This window comes from Lipotes vexillifer, unplaced genomic scaffold (assembly GCF_000442215.2).
Source record: "Lipotes vexillifer unplaced genomic scaffold, Lipotes_vexillifer_v1.1 scaffold1011, whole genome shotgun sequence".
NCBI lineage: Eukaryota > Metazoa > Chordata > Mammalia > Artiodactyla > Lipotidae > Lipotes > Lipotes vexillifer.
The window spans coordinates 403,138-414,329 of NW_006787698.1; the positions used below are offsets into that span (position 1 = coordinate 403,138).

The window sequence follows — 11,192 nt, forward strand, 5'->3', positions numbered from 1 at the left end:
TTTCATCCACCTTTCCCCATGCCCTCCTCATTCTTTTTTTTTTTTTTCCTGGCCAGGCCACACAGCCTGTGGCTTGTGGGATCTTAGTTCCCCGACCCGGACCCTCAGCAGTGAAAGCAGAGTCCTAACTACTGGACTGCCAGGGACTTCCCTCCTCATTAGTTTAAAGCAAATCCTATATCATTTCTTCTGTACATATGCCCTCATGTATTCTTCACAAAGACTCTTTTTATTTTTTTCTCTTGTATTTTATTTATTTATTTTATTTTGTACTGAAGTATAGTTGATTTACAGTGTTGTGTTAATTTCTGGGGTACAGCAAAGTGACTCAGTTACACATATATACATACGTACATTCCTTTTCAGATTCTTTTCCATTATGGTTTATTACAGGATATTGAATATAGTTCCCTGTGTTATACAGCAGGACCTTGTTCTGTATCTATTTGACACATGGTAGTGTGTATCGGTTCATCCCAAACTATGAATTTATCCTCCCCATCCTCCCAACCAGTGCCTTTCCCCTTTGGTAACCATAAATTTGTTTTCTATGTCTGTGAATCTATTTGTTTTGCAAATAAGTTAATCTGTGTCATATTTTATTTTATTTTATTTATTTATTTATTTATTTTTTTTTTTCTTGCGTTATGCGGGCCTCTCACTGTTGTGGCCTCTCCCATTTGCGGAGCACAGGCTCCCGACGCGCAGGCTCAGCGGCCATGGCTCACGGGCCCAGCCGCTCCGCGGCACGTGGGATCCTCCCGAAACGGGGCACGAACCCGCGTCTCCTGCATCGTCAGGCGGACTCTCAAGCACTGCGCCACCAGGGAAGCCCAATCTGTGTCATATTTTAGATTCCACATATAAGTGATATAGGTATTTATTTCCCTTTCTCTTTGTGACTTACTTCACTTAGTGTGATAACCTCTAGATCCATCCATGTTGCTGCAAATGGCATTATTTCATTCTTTTTTTATAGCTGAGTAATACTCCATTGTATGTATAAACCACATCTTCTTTATCCATTCATCTGACAAATACTCTTTCCATAACATAGCCGTAGCACCATTATCACACCTCCAGCTCTTCCAACCGTGATGGTTGCAAGAATCTATAAGTGATCAAAGTTCATAAAACTATACATGACCACCACCACCAGCAACAAAAACATGCATGTAAAAACCGGTGAAATTGGGCTTCCCTGGTGGCGCAGTGGTTAAGAATCCACCTGCCAATGCAGGGGACACAGGTTCAAGCCCTGGTCCGGTACGATCCCACATGCCGCGGAGCAACTAAGCCCGTGCGCCACAACTACCGAGCCTGCGCTCTAGAGCCCGCGAGTCACAACTACTGAAGCCCGCACACCTAGAGCCTGTGCTCCGCAACAAGAGGAGCCACCTCAATGAGAAGCCCGCGCACCGCAACGAAGAGCTGCCCCTGCTCGCAGCAACTAGAGAAAGCTCGCGTGCAGCAACGAAGGCCCAACACAGCCAAAAATAAATAAAATAAAAATTCAAAAAAACAAAAAAAAAAAACCAAAAACCGGTGAAATCCAAATATCTGTACCTGAGTTGATTGTATGGTACCAACATCAATTTCCTGGTTTTGACAACACACTGTGGGAATGTGAGATATTATCATTGGGGGAAGCTGGATGAAGGGTACATAAGTGTGAAGGGTGCTAGTTCTGCACCCTTTTCAAAATAAAAAAAGTGTAGGAAAAGTAAAACAAAACCCTGCAGTCAGAGTTTGTGTGAGGTGAGGGAGGTCACCTGTACAATTGTGGAGTTGGATTCCCTCTTTACTTAAATTTTAGTATTTTCTTCATCATGGATTTTTTTTGCATTAATTTTATTTTTAAAAATACCGCACAAACATACTTATCTTGATAACTGAGTCATTTGGGGCGCTGTCTTAAATGTCGCCTAATTCTTGCCCTGAGATTGATCATCTCAAGGGATGTGCCCTTAAATATGCGTTTTTGTCCTCTTGCTTCCAGGTTTTGACACACGAAAGTTTGAGTACAGCGGCCCGTGGGCACTGGGGAGCCACGGAGAGCTCTTGAGCAGGGGAGTTTCCGGTTAGTGCAGATTCCAAAGGTTTACTGTGGGTGGGGAGGTGGAACTAGGGGGACGGGGTGGGGAGGGGCGGTTCGCCGGCATCCCGGGAATTGGGCAGGGGGTCCGGCATTTCTCCTCCAGGGGCCAACCAAGGAGATGTAGCGCCCGCGCTCTTTCGGCCGCGCTGGGACCCGGATGTACAGTGCGCGGGTCGCCCGGCCAGCCGAGACAGTCCCGCGCCGCGCTCCAAAGCGCCTCACTGCACGCACTGGCGGACGCTACGCGGGCCAACCGTCTCCTCCCCCCACGTCGCCGGGCGCCCAGTCACGCACCTGGAGGCCGCCTCCCGCCGGGGGCCGCGGCACCTGGCTGCATTGTTGTCGCCTCCGCTGTCTACTCCCTCCCCAGACAGGACTAAGCACCCACCCCCACCTATGCCGGGCTCGTGCCCCTTTAAGAAACCAGACGCGGCCAGGGGTGGGCGTGGTCGCCCCGAACGAAGGGGGGGAGCGGTGTCGGGCCGCCCTGATTGGCCCGAGGCCCGGGCGGTGGCCGCGCGCGCCTGCGCAGTGCACGGTCGCGCGCGCCCCGGGGAGGAGGGCGAGCGGGTGCTAATTGGCCGCGGTGGCGGCCCCGCCCGCGAGTGGAGGGTGATCACGTGACGAGACGGCTGGGGGCTCCCGGCGCGGGGGACGCTGGTGGCCAAGATGGCGGCGGAGCTGGTGGAGGCCAAAGTGAGTGAGCGGCGGCAGCGCCGGCCAGGGCGGGCTGGGGGGCGGGGGCCGGGCGGCCGGCCGAGGTCTGCGCCTTCCGCTCGGGGCCCCACAGTGCGGCCCGCCCGCGGTTCGGCGTCCGGCTCCCTCGCCAGCCCCTGGCCCCGGGGCTCCGGTTGCGGGCGGGGCACGGGGAGGCCGGGGGCGGGGCCCCCCAAACCTCACCCCAGTTTTCGCGCCAGGGGTTCGGCCCCCAGGTGGGAGGTTGGGTCCTCCTACCTCCAGCTCAAGCGGTTGGGGTCTGGACCTCCCTAAGCACGGGCACAGGGCCGCGCCTCCCAGCTTGAGGCACAGTCCCCCCGGACAGCATGACTGACTGGACTGCTCGTCCCCCTCCTCGAGTTCGGCGCTCTTTGGCCCGGGGGAGTGTCTGCGCCTCCCCGCCCCCCATGGTACAGTGGGCTGGTACATCTGGGTCTCAGCCTCTTCGCCTAGCTGACCAGGCTGGGGTTGGCGACTCTTGCTCAGAAGGGTCCCCTGACTTTTCTGCCAGCGTTTCCACCATCCGGGGTGATGAGCTGGGGTCCTGAACTGCCCCCAAACACAGTGTGTGTCTTGGGGTCTCTACCCCAGGCTAGGGTTTGGAGCCAATATTCAGCTCCCGCTCTGGTCCCAGAGCCCCGCCCCCCTCCCGACACCCTCTTCACCCCGGAGTGCGCGCGGCGATAACTGAGTTTGCCCTCCCCGATGGGATGGAGCCCTGGCCCCTGTGTCGGCGCCTTCCTAATAACTGTCTCCTCTCAGTCTTGGGTCTTGGGCTCTGCCTTCCTCCTCCCTCTTTACCCTCAGGACAGCATCTGTGCTGCTTTGGACTGTTCCTGGGGTCTCTGGACCCCACACTCGCAGGATCAGACTCCATTTCCAAACCTTGTCTGCTTCCCTTATACTCTACCCCATCGTGAGTCTACTGCTCAGATCACACTCCCTTCCCACACAGCCCCCAGAACCCCTGCTTTAGATCTGTTTATGTACCCCAGCTCTGGCATGTGAGGCACCCTTCTCTTTTTACCGGTCTCTTACGTCGGTCCTTGGAGAGTCCCTGGCTGGTTGCAGGGTAGGGTAGTTAGGAGGGCGATCACGTGACGGGACAGCTGGGGGCTCCCGGCGCTGGGGGACGCTGGTGGATATTTTCTAGTCTTTCTCCCCCGTATTCCTGTTTGGGGTCCACATTCCACATCCCATAGATGCCACCTCTTCAAGCTTGGGGCCCCTTTTAATCCTCTTGGGACTAAGCTGGGAGCACCCCTGTCCCGGGGATGTATCTTCTCCCAGGTGAGGCTCCAGAACCCTTGCCCCTGACTAGGCTAGGGTTCTTCCCGGAGGAGTTTACTCAGTTACTCAGTTACTCCGCTGATCCCAGGGAGGTGGGGGACCGGACCTTGCAGGACCGAGGCACCGCCCCCTCCCCCTGCTGCTCTCCCCTCCCCAGGGTCCTGACCTGTAAATGTTTTCTTTCTCTTGCTCCTCCCTCTCCTTACATCTCCCTTCCCTTCCCACTGGGATCTGAAATGCGGCCCTCAGGGTTCTGTGATTATGGGGTATTAGCTCCATTCACCCCTGAGTGCCCTCTCCATATACCTGCATCACACACATGGCTGCCCCTCTCCGGAGTTTTGAGAAATTGAGACTTGCCCTAGAGATGCAGAGGTCTGAACTCTGCCAGCCCAAGGCAACAACCTGCGGCCTGAAGTCCCCTGGAGCCCTGAAATTTAACTTCCTCGGGCCGCTGTGGGGCTGTGGCTCTAGGCGCCCGCCCCAACTCCAGCCAGAGGGTAGGATCTGAACTCTTATATCATCCAGGGCCTTGAAATATGATCTGATGAACTCTACTTCACCTCCCAGTGGCTGGGGCCCCCCTCCCCAATTAGATCAAGTTGACCCTTTTTCAAGTGCTCTAAAACACGAGCCTCGTGAGCCCAGCCTGCTTCCATCCTAGAGCCTTCTTTCTCCTTCAGTCCCTTGCTGTCACTGTGGAGTGCCTACCTGTCATTGAAATGTCCCCCTCTTTTAGGCGCTTTCCCAGCCTTTTGTAGCGAGAGCCGGAGACTTTGTCTTTTGGGGTGCAGAATGGGCTGATCCGAGGGGAGAGCGAGGGGCTTGTTGATAAGCTTGGAAATCTGAGACTCTTAACCTGAGGCCCCTGGGAGGGGCTTGGGGGTGGGGAGTGGTCTGGGAACTCCCTGAGAGGGTGTGTAGCATTCTGCATGGAGCTCTTAGTTCCTGGAGAGGCGCCCCTGTTAAGTTCAGCGCAGCTGCTGTTTCTTCACACGGCTCCGAAGGAGCCCAGCGTTGAGGCTCTGGAAGCCGTTGGGGCCTGGCGCTGTTTATAAACACAGATCTGAGGGGCAGGCAGGTCAGGATGAAGCCACGGCAGGAAGTGGTCTGCGCAGCACTTGGGGCTTCTTCCTGAACGTTTGCACCCTGCTTGCGCGGCCCCCCCTCCCTTCCAGTGTCAAGGGCAGGCTCCTCGGTGGTGGCAGCTGCTGAGAAATCCGAGTCATGAACATATGGCAGCTCGAGGGGTGTGCCCCGGGATGCGCATGCATGAGGCGGCTCTGGATGGCCCCAACCTGGTGGAAGGGGTAGGTAGGGCCAGGGGCTCCCAGGAAGCAGGGGCAGGAAGATGTGCTGTGGTCAGACTCCGAAAGGCCAGGCCCACCTGCCTTTGGCTCCACGGTGGGCAGTCAGCTTCCATATGACATTGCCTCTCTCCTGGAGCACCTTGGGGCTCTTCCAGAAGAAACATCTTGTCTGCAAGCCTTTCTTCTCTGTTCAAGGTAGGAAGTCAGGCCGAGGGAGGCGAAGCCTCTTTGTTTTCAAAAGTGTTCAGACTCTCAGAGGGCCAGCAGACTGCTAGGCCCCCAAGCAGCAGGTGTGCTGGGGAGTGAGGGGCTCCCAGGCAGCTGGATGTGAGTGGAAGTAAGCAGCCTCAGGAGCCCGATGGCCCCGAACCCAAATACCGCCAGCCCTGCCGCAGATGCACGGGGAGGCCTTGGGCCAGCTGCTTGCCTCTCAGAGCCTCAGTTTTCTAACCTGTGTAATGGGCACCAGTCCTTGTGAGATTAGTGACCATGAAGGCCCTTGTGCTTGGCATTGGTGGGCGCTCTCCGTCTGCAGTGCAGGAGTAGGAGAAAGACCCTGCAGCAGGAAAAGCCTCCCCCTCTAAGCTTTGCAGGCAGGATGGGGCCTCCCTGCACCTTTGTCTGTGTCATGTTGGGCCTAGCAGATCCCTCTGCCATCAGCAGAAGCCTAGCGCTGTACAGCTGAAAGAACGTTAGAGTTCCCATCTTGTCCGAAGTGCAGAGAAGCCTGACGGCAGACCCAGGGTCATCTGGGAACCTAGGGCAGGGTCTGGGCTTGAACCTAGGGCTCCTGACTCCTGGAGCCACCATCAGATTACACAGCTCACTCTTTGACAGCCCAGAAACAGCAGCGCCTTGTGGCAGGTAACCAGCCTGGCAGGGGTCCCGCCCACCTCTGACCATCAGACTTTTCTAGTTGAGTTTAAGTGATTTATTGGTTTCTTTGGGTGCTGTCCTGCCCCAGGCTCACCAGCTTTCCATGTCCACTGTCATTGCTTGTACTTTCTCTTTCTCCATTCCCCCCGGAAGTGTCTTTTTCCCACCACGTTTCACTCATCACAGGTCAGCTTCAGGGCTTGGCACGGGTGGCCCCCATACCCCGCTGGCCCATCCCTCCGGGATACTTTGCTTATGTAGCTTATCGGGGAGCCCAGAGGGTCACGGAGGGCAGGCCGCTGCCGGCCAGTCCCACAGAAAACACTGGGCTCCACTGCTCTCTTGTATTTGGTCTGATTTCGTTGGAGTGGCCCTGCCAGGTAATAATGGCCAGTCATCACTTTACCACGGGTCAGTTCATAGCCTCTGTGGCTGCTGGATCCCCGCGCTCCTCTGTTGGAGCTGATCCTGCCCCCCAGGGGACATTTGGTGATGTCTGTGGGACGTTTGTGGTCGTCACGACTGGGGTTTGGGGGAGCTCTGGCATCGAGTGCGCGGGGCTAGGGATGCTGCTCCACACCCCACCATGCCCGGGACGGCCCCAGTGTCCACAGCACCAAGGGGAGGAAGCCTGTTGGGGGGACCAGCAGACGCTTTGACGGCCTCGGCAGCGCTCAGCTGAAATAAGTCGGTGCTGGGGCAGCCTGGTAGAGAGGAGCCACCCCAGCTTCAGAGTATGGTTTGGATCTTGTCTGTAACTGGAGCTCACCCCAACCTGGTTGGAGTGTTTGAAGGATCAGAGTTAAGTGCATAATCACACACCCAGCTCAGTCCCCGGCCGGTGAGTCAGTACTAATCAAGCGGTGGCTACCGTGCTCCAGACCAAAGGGAAAATGTGTTTGTGGCCAACCTTGGTCGAGCGCTCACTCTGCTTTATGTGCATCGCCTCATCTGGTCCTTCCCACATCCTGATGAGGTGGACCCGCCATCCTCCCTGACGAAGAGGCCTAGGGTCAGAGAGGCCATCAGTGTTCTCAGCTGGAGAGCGGCTGAGGCTGTTTATGGAGAAGCAAGATTCCCAGTTCCTGCCCTGGGGATGCTTTCAGGCTTGAAGATGGGAAAAGAGGACCTAAAATAGAAGTAGCTGGGGGGGTGGTCAGTCAGACAAGCTTTTGCTGCGTTGGTGATGCTGAGGAAGGTTGGAGGGGGAGGACAGGAGCAGGGCTGAGCGGGGAGGGGGCCCCTCAGGGGAGGGCAAGGCGGCAGCCTGAGCACAGGCGTGGAGGTGGGACCAAGCCCGGCCCGTGGGACTGGGGCAGAAGCTGCTACCACCTCTTCCTGGGGGCCCCAGGCCGGCCAGCTGCTAGCAGGGTCTCACTTCGCTGTCCCCCCAGCTGGCCCAGGCAGTCCCTCACCCTGGCAGCGTGTCCCTCTGAACCTGTGTGTTTGTGGTTGCTCTTCCCCAGAACATGGTGATGAGTTTCCGAGTCTCTGATCTTCAGATGCTCCTGGGTTTTGTTGGCCGGAGTAAGAGCGGACTTAAACACGAACTTGTCACCCGGGCTCTCCAGCTGGTCCAGTTTGACTGTAGCCCCGAGCTGTTCAAGAAGATCAAGGAGCTCTACGAGACACGCTACGCCAAGAAGAGCTCGGAGCCCGTGCCGCAGCCCCACCGGCCCTTGGACCCCCTGACCATGCACTCCACCTACGACCGGGCCAGCTCGGTGCCCAGGACTCCCCTCACGGGCCCCAACATTGACTACCCCGTGCTCTACGGGAAGTACTTAAACGGACTCGGACGGTTGCCTGCCAAGACCCTCAAGCCAGAAGTGCGCCTGGTGAAGTTGCCCTTCTTTAACATGTTGGATGAATTGCTGAAGCCCACCGAGCTGGGTGAGTCCCCGCTGCCCCTGGGGGCGGCCCCACCTTCTGAGTTCTCCCAGCGCCCAAGGCCAGCCAAGCAGCCAACCCAGAGCATTTTCTGGGGAGCAGCAAGGGCCGAGGGGCTGAGGGGGGCTTGTCCCTCCCAGGAAGCACAGGGGCCACCTTGGGGTCCTTGAATTAGTAACCTGTTGCCATGTAACAAGTTACCCCAAATCCCAGTGGCCTGAAACAGCCGACACCTCAGTTTCTGAAGGTCAGAACTCGGGAGCGGCCTGGCTGGGTGGTTCTGGCTTGGGGTCGCTCAGGGGGGTCACAGTCCACCTGTCGGCTGGGGGCTGCCTAATTAGTAGGCTTGACTGGGGCTGGGGGTGGGGCACTTACTCACGTGGTTGCCAGCTGCTGGCTGGAAACCCCAGTTCTTGCCGCCTGGGCCTCTGGGGGCTGATTGAGTGTCCTCCCAGCATGGTGTGGTGGCTAGCTTCCCCCGGAACCATGATCGGGGCAGGGGGGACTGCGGTGGAAAGAGGGAGAGAGAAAGCGTGTGCACCTGTGTGAGTGCATGACCCCACTGGAAGCTGAGGGCTCTCTCACAGCCTCAGCTTGGAAGTGGCATATCTTCGCTTCTGCCACATTCCACTGGTCAGAGGAACCAACTCTGGTGCAACGTGGACGAGGGCTCCACCATGCTGGACCACCAGGAGGCGGGGGCACTGGGGGCCACCTGCAAGGCTGGCTTCTGTGGTCTTACTCCTGGTGGCGAAGGGGCTGGAGGTTCGACCTTCCCTCCCGCCCCCTGCGGAAGGCTGTTTCCTAGTAGGTAGCCTGCGGGAGTGACCTCGGTCAGCGGGTTCAGGCCTGTCAACACGGGCCGGCCCGTCAGGATATGGCCATGACCCTCTGAGAGGCAGGGTGCAGTGCGGATAGAGGATATGATGCTGGGGAACCTTGTCCGCGTTTCTCTGTCCCTTACATTGACTGAGGGACAGGCCTGCTGTGTATCAGGCCTGTAGCAGCCACCCCACCCCCACCCCCCCACTCCAGACAGCCTGATGACAGGGCTGGGAGTGGGTGTCAGCCTGGACTCAGCCTCAGATGCTGCCCTGAGCTCTGGGGCCAGGACACCAACCAGCCACAGCTTCCTGGGCCTCCAGGGCTCCAGAGAGCGAGTGGAATGCGATGGGGCTCCTGTCATCCCTCAGGTTTTACCAGGTGCCTGAGTGTTCCTGGAGACCCCTCCTGCCACTCGTCACCCACCCAGTCACACAGCATATACCTGAGCACCTGCTGGGTGGGCACCCATCAGGGGGTGCAGCAGGGAGCAGACAGAGCCCCCCACCCTTGTGGAGGTTCACTTCTAGCACCCCTTGTTTGGAGCCTCGAGGTGCCCCCAGCCTACCCACGCTGTGGGTCCTGCCGCCCGTCACAGTAGGCCCTGGTCGTGAGTCGGTCCCTGTGTGATGTGGCCGAGGTCACGGTCCCTCCACGCCCCCACCCGCTGTGCCCTTGGCCACGCGGCTCAGTCCCTACCAACCGTGCTGACCCAGCCACCTGCCTTGCTCGTCCAGGGGGCCCTTGTCTGCACACAGGTTTTAGCTCCAGCCCTGGATGCGCCTGCCGGCCCCCTCCGTCCTGCCCTGGGTGGGGGGTGGGGGAGGGATGGCAGCTCTCTCCGAGGGCCTGTGGCTCCAGGTGAGGCTGTAGGAGGTGGAGGAAAGCGCTTCAGGTGCTCCTGGCCCTGGGGTCTGAGGCCCCGCACTCTGGCCCGGGGCTCCGCCCTCCCCTGCCTTCTCTCTGACGCCAGGTGTTTCTCGCCAGCCCCCAGGTGGGGGGCAGGTTGGCTCACCAGCACCTATCGTGGGGGTGACGTGGCAGCACTGGGGACCCAGGGCCCCTTCCCGAGTTTCTCCAGGATGACCTTCCCTGTCTCTGCTCCCGCAACCTCTCTCTAGGTGCCAGGACCCATCCCCCTGCCCCCCCCACAACCTCCCCAGACCCCCCACCCCCCCTGCAGGCTTTGGAGTCTCAGGCCTGACTGGCTGGCTGGTTCTGGAGGTCGAGCTGAAGATTCAGACTCCTTCCTAAGGACTTGAGCACGATCTTTGTATCAGGGAGGCTGGGTTTTTACAGGGAGGCTGCAAGGTGAGCTTGGGAGACTGCAAGGTGGGCTTGGTGCTGGGCAGGGGCCTGGGACTGGAGGTGACTTTGAACTCAGAGCCGGCAGCCTCCCTCCCCTGCCCAGACCATGGGCTTCCTTCCTGCCCGCAAACATGCAACCATTCCCGCCCCACAATGCATCACTTTGCCCTGAGCCCCCAGGGACCCCAGTCACCTGATCTCCGGGAGAGTCTGCTCCCCTGTCTACACCAGGAATCACTCTGCTCTTGGCTCAGAACAAAGAGGCCAACCCCACCCTGCCTTTGCTCCCACCCACTCCCCTGCCCCTGTCCCAGGATGTACCCTTTTCCCGAGACTCCCATCTCCTCAGGGACTCCCCGGGGGCTGCCCGAGTTCCTGAGGGAGGCCTCATCGAGCGCTGATGGTGGCCCTGAAGCCATCTGGTCCCTGCTGTTCCAGCACCAGCAATTCTGTCCACCCACCCCTCACCCTGGGCGCCTCCCCACGGGGAGTTCTGCAGCACTGGCATTGCCCAGGAGCCACCTCAGGAGGCTCTAGCCAGCTTCCCCTCCCCCTCACCCCTGGTCATGCCCTGCCGACCAAAACGAGGCCCAAACGGTCTGGTCCTATTTCCCCGGAAGAGCCGCAGGCAGGCTCCGGGATGGAGACCGCGCCAGGCAGACAGGAGACATAAATCACGTGGAGGGGAATGTTCTGGTTGGGGGAGGGGAGGGGAATAATAGAGCCACAGACAGGGAGCTGGAAGGACCTTAGGAGAAAGATGATCCACTCTGGCGGGGGCTGGGGGTTGGCACCCAGAAAGGTCAGGAGACTAGCCCAAGGTCACACGGCATCCTGAGGGAAGGGACACCGGGGCCGCGTGCTCAGCCATCTTCCCTCCT

The 11,192-nt window shown here is 58.6% G+C and overlaps 1 protein-coding gene across 1 annotated transcript in view; it reads left to right on the top strand.

Moving 5' to 3' along the window:
• The first annotated feature begins 2,760 nt into the window (after positions 1-2,760).
• The window catches only part of PIAS4 (protein inhibitor of activated STAT 4), a 24,970-nt gene continuing 16,538 nt past the window's right edge, over positions 2,761-11,192 (top strand). The window contains exons 1-2 of the mRNA XM_007460513.1: positions 2,761-2,794; positions 7,758-8,184. Coding sequence (XP_007460575.1) covers positions 2,768-2,794; positions 7,758-8,184 — 454 coding nt within the window. The 5' untranslated portion in view covers positions 2,761-2,767. The remainder of the gene's footprint in view (positions 2,795-7,757; positions 8,185-11,192) is intronic.